The sequence below is a fragment of the Paramormyrops kingsleyae genome, chromosome 5 (assembly GCF_048594095.1).
Source record: "Paramormyrops kingsleyae isolate MSU_618 chromosome 5, PKINGS_0.4, whole genome shotgun sequence".
NCBI classification, from domain to species: Eukaryota; Metazoa; Chordata; class Actinopteri; order Osteoglossiformes; family Mormyridae; genus Paramormyrops; species Paramormyrops kingsleyae.
Window position 1 is genome coordinate 1166303 of NC_132801.1, and position 17471 is coordinate 1183773.

General features: G+C 52.5%; 1 protein-coding gene across 1 annotated transcript; it reads left to right on the forward strand.

Moving 5' to 3' along the window:
* Positions 1-14024: 14024 nt before the first annotated feature.
* LOC111853830 (tubulin beta-4B chain) lies at positions 14025-17164 on the forward strand. Its single transcript, XM_023831175.2, has 4 exons — positions 14025-14226; positions 15015-15123; positions 15379-15489; positions 15752-17164. Exons 1-4 carry the CDS (start codon positions 14170-14172, stop codon positions 16807-16809), a joined length of 1335 nt encoding a protein of 444 aa, XP_023686943.1. The 5' UTR covers positions 14025-14169; the 3' UTR covers positions 16810-17164.
* The last annotated feature ends 307 nt before the right edge of the window (positions 17165-17471 follow it).

Sequence of the window (17471 nt, forward strand, 5' to 3'; positions counted from 1 at the left end):
AGGGAGAAGATGATGACCCTCTTCACCAATTACCACCATCATCACCAATTACCCAAGTCCACAGAGTTCACTGGCTATGGGAGCATATGCTTGCCACCTGTCATATCAGCCACTCTGGATCACACTTCTCGCCTCAGTGAGTTCCTTGTCGGCTGCAGTGGTTCCTTGTCGGCTGCAGTGGTTCCTTGTCGGCTGCAATGGTTCCTTGTCGGCTGCAGTGGCTTCCTGACCCTCAGAGTGACATTCAGTAATGTCTTTCTTCAAGACATTTTGAACAATTTTATTCTATTATTTTAGTGACAACCTGATGTACAAGAGTCTGTGTTTTGCTTTAAGCTCTTTTGACCAGCAGGGGACACTAGTGAGTATCTGAAGCCCCTAGAAATAAACTACTTTGAACACAACTGGCTGGAAAAGTTCAGTGCTTTGGGAAGCTTTGTCTGGCCATCACTAATTCCAGTCAATATTGGACTATAGGCAAGTAAAGCGCAGCATGAACAATGCGGCAGTAATAAAGGAATAAAGAAATATGAAAGACGTACTGACACATCTTAATAACATTTATTACGATTTATGGACACACAAGGTGTAGGAAGTCATTCCATGACTTCACTGCTTTCTGGAAATGGCAGCAGAGAGCCCCCCTGTGACCCTGACCTGGAAAAGCGGATGGATGGATGGATGATGGAATTTTATGGATATGTGTTAATTGTATGTTATTACTTTTATCCGTCCATCCATCCATTTTCCAACAACTGATCCGGATCCACATGGGGCGGCACGGTGAGAACAGGGTTCGATTTTCTCCCGGGCTCCACATCAGTGGAGTATGCATGTTCTCCATGTGGGGCACCTCACCCTGTCTACATGTAAGAAATAAAATTCTTGACTCGACTCTTGATGAAATGTGATCTTTATCACTACTTTAATCATTGATCCAGGATGTATTTGGCTCTAAGTCTTCACTTTTCATTGGACAGAATGATGCACAGTTTGCTGCCAGTTGAAAGGAGGATGACTTTCTGGGACCCTACTGACATAATAAACTCCAGTCCCAAACCATGTCAGTTTCTCCCTGCCTGCACTGTGGACCCCCTGCCTGCACTGTGGACCCCATTCCTGCACTGTGGACCCCCTTCCTGCACTGTGGACCCCCTGCCTGCACTGTGGACCCCCTGCCTGCACTGTGGACCCCATTCCTGCACTGTGGACCCCAGAACCCACTGGGATGAACGCAGAGGTTCTGCCTCCACTCTGCACAGCACTCACAGTACCAGTGTACAAGCTGGCCAAGACATCCAGCAGCTTCAGGGGATCAAGAAGTTTCAGGATGTCCCACAAGACAGCTTGATCAACTGAGTCGAATGCTTTATGATGATGAACAAAGGCTGTAAAGAAATTCTGCCGATATTCACGTTTGTGTTTGATGAGATTCCTCAGCACGAGAATGTGGTCGATGGTAGACTTCTTAGGCATAAAACAGACTGTTCCAGTTGCTGGTAGGTGAACAAGTGAACCTTTCCATCACCTGCCCTGATTGCAACTCTCCCTGGAACAGATTCAGATGTGCGTAATGCTTCAATCCTTCTGACCCAGGACGTGGGTCACTAGACCACTTGCTCACAGATCCCACTAACAAATGCTTCCTTATCTGGCCTCAGAGCCCTCACAGTTGTCCTCCCAGTTCCCGGTATACAGTGGAGTTGCCATCAAGCCATGCGCTGTGACTCCTCTCGATAATATCCAGGGTGCCGTATGAGATGAAACACTTCCTTCTGGGAATACCAGCAACACCAACATACCACGTCAGCAGTTGCACGCATGTCTGCAAGTTCCTCACGCAAACTGCATGCACACTCATTACAAACAGCCTGATCATGGAGTTTGGCCAGCTCCAAGGGCGGCTCTGAAATGAGATGTTACTGAGGAGGGCATGTCCTGAGCAGAGGTCAAGGAGCCACTGTATGTGCAGGCTGTGTCCTCAGACCTGTACCTGGTGGTGTGTCTGGCCTTCCTCCACCTGACCATGGGCTAGTTGGTCCTGATGCTGTCCCTGGGGCAGCTGGACCTCCTGGATCCTCTTTACTACCTGATTTGCTAACTAATACTTGGATCGCATTATAGGTCTTCCTGTTGTACCTTTGGGTAAGGTACTGTGACCCCTCCCTGGGCAAGACAACAGAGGCACAAAACAGACGGATGAGATGAAGGAATTTTATTTAGATATGACAGTGGGGAAGGGGGCAGAGGTACAAGGGCATGGGATGATTACGGAGGTATCTGCTATATATGTGTGTGTGTGTGTGTGTGTGTGTGTGTGAGTGGGTGGGTGCAGGAACGGGGGTCTGGGTGTAATCAGGGACAAGAGAAATGATTGAATCCCCCCCACCCCTCTCTCCATGATGTGTCACTGTTACACCCCTGAGCGCTCCCTCCCTGGCACTGCAGCTTCTTGCTGTTACACCCCTGAACGCTCCCTCCCTGGCACTGCAGCTTCTTGCTGTTACACCCCTGAACGCTCCCTCCCTGGCACTGCAGCTTCTTGCTGTTACACCCCTGAACGCTCCCTCCCTGGCACTGCAGCTTCTTGCTGTTACACCCCTGAACGCTCCCTCCCTGGCACTGCAGCTTCTTGCTGTTACACCCCTGAACGCTCCCTCCCTGGCACTGCAGCTTCTTGCTGTTACACCCCTGAACGCTCCCTCCCTGGCACTGCAGCTTCTTGCTGTTACACCCCTGAACGCTCCCTCCCTGGCACTGCAGCTTCTTGCTGTTACACCCCTGAACGCTCCCTCCCTGGCACTGCAGCTTCTTGCTGTTACACCCCTGAACGCTCCCTCCCTGGCACTGCAGCTTCTTGCTGTTACACCCCTGAACGCTCCCTCCCTGGCACTGCAGCTTCTTGCTGTTACACCCCTGAACGCTCCCTCCCTGGCACTGCAGCTTCTTGCTGTTACACCCCTGAACGCTCCCTCCCTGGCACTGCAGCTTCTTAGTGTGAAGTAGGTAGAGGAGTGGCTGCAATGCTGCCCGCAGGCTGACGAAGGAGTAGCACATGGGGTAGATGTAGCAACGAAAGAGCATCTTGGGCAGGGTAGAGCTGTAGGGAAAGATGGCAGCAGCGGGCAGGAAGCAGGTGAGCAGCAGCACCAGGACGCCCCTCACGGTGCGCAGGGCGCGCTGCTTCACCGGGTGCCTGTCACCTCCAGCCGGGCCTGCCCGCCGCAATGCCCGCAGGATCGACACGTTGCAGAAGGTTGTCACCATGAAGGCAGCCACAAAGAGGCCAACAGAGATCCTGTAGCTGTGCCATAAGACTGAGGCAGCCACCAACGCCGAGTATACCAACACGAAGAGCCAGAGGAGGGTGGCAGCGGCGGCGCGAGAGCGGGAGGCCGAGCGCAGCCGCAGGTACACTATGGGTTGCAGCACCGCCGTGTACCGGTCCAGGCACAGGCAGCACAGGAATAGGGGCCCACCCACCTCATTGAGGCCGAGGGAGAACCACAGGGCGCGTCTGAACACAACATGTCCTATCAGCATGCGATTCAGCAGGTGGGCAGGCAGCAGCATGCAATAGGAGCAGTCAAGCGCTGCCAGGCTGCCCACAAACACATCGGAGGTGGAAACATCAGCCTGCTGCCGCAGCAACACCCACAGCACCCGCAGGTTGGATGGCACGCCCATTGTCATGGTCATGATGTCCAGCGTCATCCAGAAGAGCAGGCCGACCGCTGGCTTGGGGCAGCATGCGTCACCCTGAGACGAGTTAGAGGCGGGGCTGCCTGACAAGTGGGTGGGGCCATTCAGGAATGAGCACGAGTAGAGACTTCTGTTGACCATTATGCGTTTCTCTGCATACAAACAGAAATGTATCAACAATCAGTCTTTGGCATTAGTTTGTGTGTGAATTATCTATTTAGGTGCCTGGGCAATTAAAGAGATATCAGCTTCTTTCTGTGCTGCCTGTGCCTCGATGAGCTGTGGCCCATAGTGTAACTGTGGCCCACGGCATACCTGTGACCCAGGGCAGACCTGTGACCCAGGGCATACCTGCGGCCCATGGTGTACCTGTGACCCATGGCAGACCTGTGACCCAGGGCAGACCTGTGACCCACGGCGTACCTGAGGCCAATGACGTACCTGCACCTATGCGCAGCCTCTCGCTTTGCTGCTGATTCCCTCATTCATGCCTTCATCTCCAGCCATCTTTACTACTTCAACTCACTACTCTCTGATATTACTGGTAAATAAACTCAAGATAGTCCAGAACTCTGCCTCCCGCCTCCTTATCCACACTCATTCCTACCCACACATCATGCATACTTCAGAGCCTTCACTGGAACCCTATAAAAGAATGCATCTACTTTAAAATACTTTCCCTGATGTTCAAAGCTCTTAGTAACCAAGCCCCATCATATCTTTCTGAACTGCTTCTCCCCTACCAGACTCCCTGCAGTCTCAGATCCTCCTCTTCTGGCTCTCTCCTCATCCCCCCTTCCAAATTCCATGGCAATGGTTACCGTGCATTTTCCCGTTTAGTTCCCTGACAATGAAACTCCCTGCTGTTATTCGTCTGTCGATCTTGGTCTCATGTTTCAAACACAAGTTAAAAACCTTTCTGTTTGCTCAAGTGTATAAGCTTCCCCATCCATAATATGTTTCTTTTACCTTATTCTATGTAAGCATCTTTGAGATAATTGATAATTGTTATTATTATTATTATTATTATCAAGAATACTACTACTACTACTACTAATAATAATAATAATAATGATACATTTTAATTATATGTTTATACAAGAGCTAATTGAATTCATTGCCATAGTGCTGCTTAGATCCTTGCTGCGGTTTTCTGCCTGAATGCCTCATGTTTCTGGACACATACCACCCCCTGCAGGACAGGAAGGGCATTGCATGGTCACTTTGAAGGACATTGTCCAGAAAAGGTGAGAAACTGCACAGCCACTTTTATCAGCACCCGACTATGCAAGACAAAACTTTCCTAATCTATTTCAGAAAATCTAGATGCAATAGCTATTTTGGGTTTTTCAAAGTTGCAAATAAAATATTTTATCAGTAGTCTGCATTAATTTTATAGCAGAACCTGCACATAAACACATTATTCATACCCATTTGTGTAAGCAAAGATGCTCAGGCACAAAGATGTATGCAAAGTCCTACTGAGAAGACCGGCAAACTGTGCAGTTAGGGCAACAGGTCTCGAATGCTAATGCTAAACCCCACTGTGAGATAGCTGTGTAGAGCCAGGGTGATTTTACACAAGCAGTGCATTCTGTAAAACAGCACAAATGAAACACATTAACTGCCTGGGAAGATTCCCAGTCAGGAGGTCACAAAAAACTGGCACCTTGCACAGTATATTGCTAAAGCAGATAAGACAGAAATGCAGAGCAGTGCTAGCAAATACGCAGAGCAGTGCTAGCTGATGCGCAGAACAGTGCCAGCAAATACACAGAGCAGTGCTAGCAGATACGGAGAGCAGTGCTAGCAGATACGCAGAACAGTGCTAGCAAATACACAGAGCAGTGCTAGCAGATACACAGAGCAGTGCTAGCAGATACACAGAGCAGTGCTAGCAAATACACAGAGCAGTGCTAGCAGATACAGAGAGCAGTGCTAGCAGATACGCAGAACAGTGCTAGCAAATACACAGAGCAGTGCTAGCAGATACACAGAGCAGTGCTAGCAGATACACAGACCAGTGCTAGCAGATACACAGAGCAGTGCTAGCAAATACACAGAGCAGTGCTAGCAGATACGGAGAGCAGTGCTAGCAGATACGCAGAACAGTGCTAGCAAATACACAGAGCAGTGCTAGCAAATACACAGAGCAGTGCTAGCAGATACACAGAGCAGTGCTAGCAAATACACAGAGCAGTGCTAGCAGATACGGAGAGCAGTGCTAGCAGATACGCAGAACAGTGCTAGCAAATACACAGAGCAGTGCTAGCAGATACACAGAGCAGTGCTAGCAGATACACAGAGCAGTGCTAGCAGATGCTCAGGACAGGCTCATGGAAAATACTGAGCTAAGAAGACAACAAAGAGTACAAGTGTCAGCCCATCGCCAGTTCTGGTGAAGCAGAGGGACCGTCTAAGGCCATATCTCATCAAAGCTGCTGGTTAATCACCTTTTGACGGTGCAGAGCAGTGGTGGTACTCACCATTACAGCCGTAAGGATGCAGGGCACACGGACGAGCTTCCTGGGGGGGGGGGGGGAGGGTTTACCTGTGCTGCTCTCCTGGGTGTGCTGACCTTCTCCTCTTGCTGCGGTAACAGGCCCACCTGGGAGGGCAGGCTTTGAGTGCGGATGACACACCTGGTCACTGCTTTGGATGGAGACAAACACAGAATGCGGGGTGTGCAGGACGTGTAAGAAAAACCCCGGCCGTGAACTGAGCGCATATGGGAGTCTGTTCAGGTACATCAGCAAAGTGCGGCTTCATAGATCTAGGATGGGAATGATATGAAGTCCTGCTACTGTATATGAATGGTATGAAAATAAATCTCATTTGATTTGGGCAGGGATCCCCAATTATTCCCCGGGGGCCAAATTCTACACAAAGCCAAGGGCCACCACCCCCTGATATTGCTCTATTTTGCCGAGTGGGGGTGTAGGTGCTGGCTGATTGTTTTTGCAGGGCCCCCGAGTTTGCCTGACCCTAATCCTAACCCTAACCCTAACCCTAACCCTACCTCACTCAGATGAGAGCTTTGGCGTGGGCTGCGTGTGCCTCTCAGGAACCCCGTCTGAGGGACTGCAGTCAATTCCATTGATCTGATCTCCAGAGGGAATCCCAAAAAGCCATAATTTCATATCCATCTTCCCAAAGCTTGTGTAGCCGGCTACAGCATTGTGGGATAGTTTCTTTTTCATGCATTTTTAACATACATTAAGCATTTCAATGTTTCCCATCAAGTGAGTAGGAGAGGGTGTCGGCCCATTTCTAGCCATCTGCCACTGTCCAGCATCTGGCTTGAACCCCAACATAGTACTTTGGTGGCCCAGTGCAGCCTGACACCTGCCAGGCTCCAGGTTCGATTCCCAACCTCAGTGGCACATGCAGGGTTCTTATGTTTGTGTGGGTACTCCAGAATCTTCTTGTGACGTGTGCCGCTTGCCCTAGGAAGCCCAGGGCGGGAGAGACCGCAGGCCCAGTGCAACCCTGCATTGCAGAAGCGGCATAAGGAACGTGGATGGTTGGACAATATGCCAAGGAAATCGAGTACAACTCTGTCAAGGACAGTTGGGGGGAGTACATGCTCAGAGTCTCCATACCCGTGATCGGAAGGTCACTGGTTCAAGCCCAGCCTCAGCATGTCTGAGGCCCTTGAGTTTAACCCCCAGCTCCCTGGATGCCGCTACATCCCACTGGGTCATTTAACAACTGAGCAACTGTAGCTAAGATCAACAGCAGATGGGAAAGAATCAGAAGCAGTGAGCAGACGTGTCAAGCTAACAGGAATATTAGGAATATTAACTCTCACCTGCCCAAAATCCTTTGGCAGCTATGGATGATGATCCTGACTGGTGATCCGGGGGGTTTGGCAGTCTGAACAGTTTACATGCAGGGTGGGTGGAGTCACTGGTGATCCTGAGGGTTGGGGAGCGTGAACAGTTTACATGCAGGGTGGGTGGAGTCACTGGTGATCCTGAGGGTTGGGGAGCGTGAACAGTTTACATGCAGGGTGGGTGGAATCACTGGTGATCCTGAGGGTTGGGGAGCGTGAACAGTTTACATGCAGGGTGGGTGGAGTCACTGGTGATCCTGAGGGTTGGGGAGCGTGAACAGTTTACATGCAGGGTGGGTGGAGTCACTGGTGATCCTGAGGGTTGGGGAGCGTGAACAGTTTACATGCAGGGTGGGTGGAGTCACTGGTGATCCTGAGGGTTGGGGAGCGTGAACAGTTTACATGCAGGGTGGGTGGAGTCACTGGTGATCCTGAGGGTTGGGGAGCGTGAACAGTTTACATGCAGGGTGGGTGGAGTCACTGGTGATCCTGAGGGTTGGGGAGCGTGAACAGTTTACATGCAGGGTGGGTGGAGTCACTGGTGATCCTGAGGGTTGGGGAGCGTGAACAGTTTACATGCAGGGTGGGTGGAGTCACTGGTGATCCTGAGGGTTGGGGAGCTTGAACAGCTTATGTGCAGGGTGGGTGGAATCACTGGTGATCCTGCAGACTTGGGTTCTGCCCGTTGCAGAGTAAATGTCTTGCAGGGCTGGTTGAGAGTTTCCAATGGTGCGTTCAGCCAAGTGTAGAGCCCTCTTAAGGCCCTTCGTTCCTGTGCAATGCAGCATCCATACCAGGCTGTCAGTGTCAGCTTCGGTGGGGAGTGCGAGCAAGGAAGCAGGCAGCGAAGCCAGGAAGTCCGGTAGAAGGTTTATTTTTAGAGGCAGAAGGACAGGTGCGAACATCGACGGACTATACAACGATGACAGATCTGGGGTACACTGACTTAGACACGGACTAAATACAAGACACAGGCTAAGGGTAACGAATCACAGGTAAGAGACAATCAGGGAATCACACGAGGTAATGAGGTGGGCGTGGCACACATCGGGAGCGGACGGAGCGGGGCGTGACAGAACCCCCCCCCAAAGGCGCGCACACCGGGCGCGCCAGAGAGGAGGCGACGGACGGGACGAAACCGGGGAACAGGACCTGAAAGACAAAACAGAACGTCAACCAAAACCAGGAAACAGGATGGAGACGCAAAACAAGAACAGGGACGAAAAGAAGGACAGGACCTGACAGAGGACAGGGAAGGCGGACAGACAGATCAAGAAGGGAGACACAGGGGGAACACCCACAGGCGACACGAAAGGGCCAGGAGTGCCAAAAGGAGGAACAAAGGGACCAGAAGGAGAGACAGGCGGGACCAAAGGAAAGGGAGGCGGAAACAGGGGAGCCCGAGGGAGCCCAGGCGGGCGACAGGCAGCGGCCGGAGGGGCCGCAGGCGGGAGGGAGAAGGGAGCTGAAGGGGACCACCCAGGGGCCAAGGGAACGGGACGAGGGAGTGACGGAGGGGACACGGAGGGAGCAGGAGGGAACACCGGTGCAGGCAGGCAGAAGGGGGAAGCCGCGGCAGGCGGAGGCGCAGCCGGAGCCGGCGAAGGCGCCGTCCGACGCCCAGCCGGAGCAGGGGGGCCCGGAGGCGGCCGACATGGACCCGGAGGCGGGACCGAGGACCGGCACCGAGGATCCAGGGGGGGACCCGGCGGCGACCGCCGACCCCGAGCCGGAGGACCCGCAGGCAGCCACCGAGCCACAGCCAGGGGCCGAACGGGCGAGCCAGGGGGCAGGGCGGGCGGGACCCGGGCCCTACGCTTATGTCCCCGTCCCTTGCTAGAGACGGAGAGGCGGGGTCCTGGGGGGCGTCGGCCTTGCCGGGGTAACGGCGAGGGAGTCAGGGCCTCAGGCAGGGCCGCGGGCAGGACGGGAGAGGCGGCTTCAGGCAGGGCCGCGGGCAAGACGGGAGAGGCGGCCTCAGGCAGGGCCGCGGGCATGAGTCCAGCAGGGGGCACCTCGGTGGGCTTGGGTGCAGGCGGAGGCGGCACCGGGACCTCAGCTGCAGCTGCAGGCACCACCAGCACGTGGCCAACAGGGGGCGCCTCAGCAGGCACCACCAGCACGTGGCCAACAGGGGGCGCAACCGCGGCGTGCACCTCAGGCAGAGCGGAGGCAGCTGCAGGCGTGCGACCAGCAGGGGCCGCTTGGGCAGGCGCCTCGGGTGTCCGGTCAGCAGGGGGCGCCTTGGCGGGCGCCGCCAGCACGTGACCAGGAGGGAGCGCCACGGCGGGCGCCGCCATCACACGGCCAGCAGGGGGCGTAACCGTGGCCACCTCAGGCTGTTCAGGCGCCGGCAGGACGGGCGAGACAGGCAGTTCAAGAGCCGGCAGGACAGGCAAGACAGGCAGTTCAAGAGCCGGCAGGACAGGCAAGACAGGTAGTTCAAGAGCCGGCAGGACAGGCAAAACAGGCAGTTCAAGAGCCGGCAGGACCGGCAGTTCAGGTGCCGGCAGGACGGGCAGTTCAGGTGCCGGCAGGACGGGCGCCGCCATCACGCGGCCAGCAGGGGGCGCCGCCATCACGCAGCCAGCAGGGGGCGCCGCCATCACGCAGCCAGCAGGGGGCGCCGCCATCACGCAGCCAGCAGGGGGCACCTCGGCGGGTGCCGCAACCATTTGGCCAGCAGGGGGCGCCGCAGCAGGCGCCGCCAGCACGCGGCCAGCAGGGGGCACCGCGGCGGGTGCCACCAGCACGCGGCCAGCAGGGGGCGCCTTGGTGGGCGCCACCAGCACGCGGCCAGCAGGGGGCGCCTCGGCGGGCGCGGCCTCCACGCGGCCGGCTACAGGGACTGCAGGCAAACCAGGCAGCGCAGTCACGGGCAGATCGCCGGTGGCAGCAGGCAGCGCAGCCGCGGGCAGATCGGCGGCGGCAGCAGGCAGCGCAGCCACGGGCAGATCGGCGGCGGCAGCAGGCAGCGCAGCCGCGGGCAGATCGGCGGCGGCAGCAAGCAGCGCAGCCGCGGGCAGATCGGCGACGGCAGCAGCAGCAGGCGGCGCCGCGGGCAGAGCGGCGGCATCAGCAGCAGGCGGTGCCGCGGGCAGATCCGGAACACGCAGGTCCGGAGCCGGCAGGAAGGGTGCTGAGCGCGTGGGGGCCCTCCCTTTCCGGGCTTTGGGAACCCGGGGAACGCCGTCTCTTGCGGCGCGAATTCCGCCTTGCCCCAGACGCTCCGGCCGATAGTACAAAGCCTCCATCGGAGGGGGCTGCTCCGGATGCGAGCTGGCCAGGCTCGTAGCGATGGTGTCATCAAAGGCGGGGAGGAGATAGCAGGCTCCCAGGAAGAGCGACGGAGTCTCCTCCTGCAGCCTCTCCCCTCGCTCGGCGAGCCGGCGTTGTAGCCGACGGAGGCATTTCCGGGCTTTGCCCAGAGGGTAGTCCTGCCCCGACGGCCGCTCCTTCCGGAGCAGGTCCCGGCCCCGGCTAGCCAGCTCCAGGGCTACCGGGTCCTCCTGTACCTCGGGCTGGGAATGCCAGTACACGAAGTCCTGCAGCAGTCCGAGCCGGTGGTGCTCGGACTGCTGCTTTGTGCTTTCCGGGAGATCTGTCATTCTGTCAGCTTCGGTGGGGAGTGCGAGCAAGGAAGCAGGCAGCGAAGCCAGGAAGTCCGGTAGAAGGTTTATTTTTAGAGGCAGAAGGACAGGTGCGAACATCGACGGACTATACAACGATGACAGATCTGGGGTACACTGACTTAGACACGGACTAAATACAAGACACAGGCTAAGGGTAACGAATCACAGGTAAGAGACAATCAGGGAATCACACGAGGTAATGAGGTGGGCGTGGCACACATCGGGAGCGGACGGAGCGGGGCGTGACAGTCAGAATGCTCCCTATTGCCCCAGAGTAGAAGTGTTTTAAAATGAAGTGATACAGTGCATCCTGAAGGGAAGCATGAATTTTTACAAAATAAATCTACAACAACGTAACGAGACACCCATAGCACCACAAAGAGAAACCTGTCTACACAGCCATCTGTGAAGTTTTATGTTTTAAAATTGACTTTTGTGGATTGTTGTCAGTGAGGTGAATATGTCAGTGTCAACAAGATATAAACTAATCTTGCTTTATTCTCACAATTAATAATGAAGTTAGTTAGCTAGCTATTTAGCCATTATCAGCCATATTAAAATTAGTGATATAATCCAAACAAATGACCATCATGAATACAAATGTTAACTAGTACAAACATAAATACTAGTTATGTTGATGACTTCATAAAACATTTTTTCATTGATCATTTGGATTCAAATGGCATCAGTAAACAGATGAGAATGGTTATATTCCATTTATAATTAAAAAGTCAATGTCGTTAAAAAGTGGATGTATGTGGTTTTCAGCAGACGGTCAGGATATGATGATTCTTGGACAGATTAAGTCTCTGGGCTAAAGCCCCTGCGGTGAATTTCCCGAAGCCTTCTTAACGCTACATCGTTTGTAAGTTCTATCTTTTAATGTAGAAAAGCGTTAAGCATTAAGGTTTCAGGAAACCGGGTCCTGATGTCTTAGGATCCGAGCAACATCCCAGAACACTACAACTGCTTTGCACAGAGCACTAACAGCGGCGACACGTGAGAGCGTTAGGGGCCTCCTGTTATTCAGCTGGAAGATGCTGAAACGTCGCAGGTGGCAGGCAATGGTCCTGCAGACACAGCCGTCCTTTAATGAGAAAAATGAACCAGCTTTTTCAGGATGAGTCAGACAGCAAAGCTACACCTCAAGATCTATATTTGGGGAAGCTGGAAGCAGAAAATATACCAAGTTACATCCGATACACACCCTTTGCACTTCTGTCACCAAATCTAGAGACTGCGTAGGTAGGGCCCTTAAACCAAAATGCCGCACGGACATTGTCTGGCCGGGCGCCTCAGACAAAAGCTTCTGCAGGGTGGCAGGTGTGTTAGATTAAGGCCTGCTCCTAAGCTCTGCAGGGTGGCAGGTCTCCAGGAGCAGGGCTGGTGACCACTGCCCAAGTCAATCTGCTTCGAGAGCATTTTAAATGCTATATCATCAATACCAACAAGTCTAATGTAATCTATTGTAGCTTGAACAAAAGAAAACTCCACCTAAATGTGATGACGATTATTCATGCAATATGCACAATGATATAGCTTTGCCTCCTATTTTTAAAGCTACAGCTTCCGCCCACGTAGATGCGATGATTACAATTATGTCACGTGACACTAGCGTCCACATTCATCGGCGTCAAGGGCCAACTTTTTCCAATAAAATTAGTACAATTTTCATCCATATTTGGCTGCATGCCCATTTACATTTATGCAAATATCGTTTGGACGATGTCTTGTGAAAGTACGCAGGATACACGACACGGAAACGTCGGACGAAGAGCCGATTTCCGTCTGGAAATGAGTGAACTGAAAAGATAAAATCGGAGCCGAGAACATTGCGTCCTCGAAACAAAATGAAAAATGAATTAACATTACAAGCAGCTGAAACAGTATTAGATATTCACTTTACCACTTTTACTGTTTTGCGTGCCTCTTTCAACCCTACAAAACTTTACCACTTTCAGGGACGCATTACCACTGTGGAAATGCGGACATGGGGTCACGCGGTAATTATGAAAACTGCAGGGATCCTTTTCCCATGCAGTAAAATGAAATATTGCACAAATGCATATTACACGATAACGCTCTATGTTGGACAATACCAAAATATATGAGTACTTCTGTAATATATGTTGATACACATGGCATGACATTTCAGCGATCTGAACGCAAATGATAAAATGTACGTATGGTCATTAATTGATTCATTTCAAATCACGGAAATACTGTTGCTGTTCAACCCAATCTATACACCCGAAATGAATCGGAAGAAGATTCTTCAGACATCAGACGGTTTTTTGTGAACATGCAATGAATAATTTTTTTTTCCTGATATAGAGAACATCTTCTGTGCATGAACTAAATTCTTTTAGATCTCATTCAATATTAGGTAGGCCTATTTGGTGTAATCGGAGTTAAAAAATTACCGTAGCTTTACAAATGAACACTGTGGGGGACATCTTAAGAAATGGGCGTATGGACGGCGGAGTTCTTTGTTCTGAAGTAAAACATTTAAACTTTCATGCAAGAATCAATTTCAGATGACTTAAAATCCTGTAACCTTCCAAAAAGGCATCGTTGGCACTGGAAACCCAGACCTAGAAAAGATTAAATTCACAAAGTCAATGTAGGCAAGCTGAAATAAAGGTGGTTCCTCTGCCTCAATTTATTTTTATTTCCCCCAAAATTGGTTATTCTGTAATATACCCGAAAGTAACGGGGGATACATGGACAAGTCAATAACCCAGACCGGCACTCCTCCTTTCCGGTGGATTCTGGGTACCGACAGCATCCAGCAGCATCTGCTCCGCCTCCACTGACCTGCTCGACGGTCCTCCGTTGCCATGGCGATGACGTCATCCTGCAGCACAGGGGAGCCTGGGCGGCGGCGGCGCGAGCAGTCTCACGCACCGCGAAAAGGGTAAGGAGCTACAGCCCAAACGAGAAGCCGCACGCCCCTGCAGTCCTCCGTCGCGAGCCGCCCTCGAACCCGCAAGTGTCGCCATGCGCGAGATCGTGCACCTGCAGGCCGGACAGTGCGGCAACCAGATCGGCGCCAAGGTGAAGCGGGGATGTGCACTGGGAAGGGAATGGAAGGGATGAAATCAGATGGGGTTTGGCATGGCTACCTGCGGGTTTTTAAATCACTTTGCCTCCAATGTGCATACGCTTTATTTCAGTGCCCTTTAGTGTGCATGCATGAAATCGATATGTTTTTTTACGCCGTTATTCTGAACTTTAGTAAGAACAGTCTTTCGTTTACTATTTAGCCGCAGAATTTTCCAGAATCCTCATGTAGAAAATGGTGGAAATCCACCTACGGTGGAAACAATGGAACAACGCGAGACTAGTACCCGCCTGTGCATCTGTCTGTTTGTCCGTCTATGTAGCTGTCTGCATTGTGTCTATATTATCATGTTTTATACACGTGTATTTTATTTTATTTTTTTTTAGTTACTTTTTGTTTAAACGGTTCGTTTTATATATTTGCGTATTTCGCGGCGATGCTTTCAGCACAGATGCATAAACATGGTTCATTTTTAAGGTTACAAAGATGATAAAAATATGCATTATTTTCGTAATATGATCGACGATCTTTGCGGTCTGGTTGCCGCGGGGGATAGTCGGGTGGCAGCGGGGAGTGGCTGGCCTTCTACGCTCTGCAAGTCATCTCTCAAAAATGATGCAGACAAAATATAAACGAATACGTGCAGCACTTGTTAATTTGCGATGCAAAAGATTTGTTATAGTAAGTAAGGCACAGACAGCGGCATTAAAATGGCTATCGTAGTATGAAGGATTGCATTTAAGTCGCTGGCTCGTTGCCCCCTCCCCCGTTCGCCCTGCAGTTTTGGGAGGTGATCAGTGATGAACACGGCATCGACCCCACGGGAACTTACCACGGGGACAGCGACCTGCAGCTGGACCGGATCAGTGTGTACTATAATGAGGCCACAGGTAAGGTACTAGGGCCACCATTAATCGTGACAGTAGTGAAAAGGCAGAAATGGGCGTAGGCTGCTGCATGACGGACATGAGAGCGCTGTTAGCTATGCCCCTGATTTGAGATATGCGGGTGCTGCCATCTTACAGATTAGCTGGACTATCCTGGGAATGATGAGAGTCCACACAGGAGTACAAAGACTGCGTGTCATGGATGGCTAGACAGTGAGTTCTTAACAGCTGATAATGTGTCAAATCTCTGTTTTCCAGGAGGAAAGTATGTTCCCCGGGCGATTCTAGTGGACCTGGAGCCAGGGACCATGGACTCTGTCCGCTCTGGACCCTTTGGCCAGATCTTCAGACCTGACAACTTCGTGTTCGGTTTGTTGTTCTCTGTGCTTGCTGTGCTTAGCTAGGGTCATCTTTGCTGTATGCGGCCTGGGTGTGTCTGATCATAGCTGCAGGGATGGTAGCACATGGTGTGGGTGTCTGTATCTGTGTCTGCACAGGGTGTGCCTCTTTCTTACCTCACACTTGCCTTAATCCTTGCCAGTAGCTTCATGCTGTTTACTCATTGGAGTGGTTGTCAGTCTCTGTGATCGATTGACCTCGTCTGCTCTGTTGCTTATACTTGCTGATACAGGCCAGAGTGGAGCTGGGAACAACTGGGCCAAGGGCCACTACACAGAGGGTGCAGAGCTGGTGGACTCGGTGCTGGACGTGGTGAGGAAGGAGGCAGAGAGCTGTGACTGCCTGCAGGGCTTCCAGCTCACCCACTCCCTGGGTGGGGGCACCGGCTCGGGCATGGGCACCCTGCTGATCAGCAAGATCCGCGAGGAGTACCCCGACCGCATCATGAACACCTTCAGCGTGGTGCCCTCCCCCAAGGTCTCCGACACCGTGGTGGAACCCTACAACGCCACGCTCTCCGTGCACCAGTTGGTGGAGAACACGGACGAGACCTACTGCATCGACAACGAGGCGCTCTACGACATCTGCTTCCGCACGCTGAAGCTGACCACGCCCACCTACGGCGACCTCAACCACCTGGTATCGGCCACCATGAGCGGCGTCACCACCTGCCTGCGCTTCCCCGGGCAGCTCAACGCCGACCTCCGCAAGCTGGCCGTCAACATGGTGCCCTTCCCCCGTCTTCACTTCTTCATGCCTGGGTTTGCCCCCCTCACCAGCAGGGGGAGCCAGCAGTACCGCGCCCTGTCCGTCCCAGAGCTCACCCAGCAGATGTTTGATGCCAAAAACATGATGGCCGCCTGCGACCCGCGTCACGGCCGCTACCTGACGGTGGCCGCAGTCTTCCGTGGCCGCATGTCCATGAAGGAGGTGGATGAGCAGATGCTGAACGTGCAGAACAAGAACAGCAGCTACTTTGTGGAGTGGATCCCCAACAACGTGAAGACGGCCGTTTGTGACATCCCACCCCGTGGCCTCAAGATGGCCGCCACCTTCATCGGCAACAGCACGGCCATCCAGGAGCTCTTCAAGCGCATCTCCGAGCAGTTCACCGCCATGTTCCGCCGCAAGGCCTTCTTGCACTGGTACACCGGTGAGGGCATGGATGAGATGGAGTTCACAGAGGCTGAGAGCAACATGAATGACCTGGTGTCCGAGTACCAGCAGTATCAGGACGCCACAGCCGAAGAAGGCGAGTTTGAGGAAGAAGGCGAAGAGGAGGTTGCCTGAAATGCCAAGCCTGCTCCTTCCTCTTCCCTCCTCCCTCATCATCCATTTTTCCTGCCACCCTCCCTCTAGCTTGCTCTCCCCCACTGAATGACGGATGGTGTCCCTTACAGAAATATAGTCATTAGTGTTCCCTCCAGAAACACACAGCCATTTTAACCGGTACATTAGTGAATGTGTTTGTTTCTTTGTTTTGTTTTTCATCGCCATGAACACATCACCTCATCGTCATGAACACATCACATCATGTTTTATTGCTGCCCCACATAAAAAGGGAAGGATTTTATCAGTAACCATGAACCTGAATTAAAAATGTGTGCAATTTGGCTTTTGAATAAAGACATGGAAACACAAGGTGGTTGTTGTGTCTGGGGTATGTTTATTTCCGTGTGCTGTCAGTGAGAGTCTCACCTCCATGTGGTTTTAAAGGCTGTAGTAGCGAGCTGTGAAATGTCCACCTGAGGAGAGAGAAAAGACAGAGCTTCAGTTTACCTGCGTCTTTGTAATGTAAGGAGAACATCTGATGTGTCACTGATCTTGTCCACAAATGCCAGAAAAGTAAGTATATTTACTTAAGCTGCCCATCCTTCCATAGATATCAAACACAGATTAATTAATATATGCATAGTTGGCACATGCTGAGGAAAATAGACTTCTTGGTTGTT

What these genes read in the sequence shown, in the direction of transcription:
- LOC111853830 (XM_023831175.2), top strand. Translation starts at nt 14,170, where the DNA reads ATGCGCGAGATCGTGCACCTGCAGGCCGGACAGTGCGGCAACCAGATC. An exon ending in GCAACCAGATCGGCGCCAAG is followed by an intron (nt 14,227 to 15,014) that starts GTGAAGCGGGGA and finishes TTCGCCCTGCAG; the next exon opens with TTTTGGGAGGTGATCAGTGA. An exon ending in GTACTATAATGAGGCCACAG is followed by an intron (nt 15,124 to 15,378) that starts GTAAGGTACTAG and finishes TCTGTTTTCCAG; the next exon opens with GAGGAAAGTATGTTCCCCGG.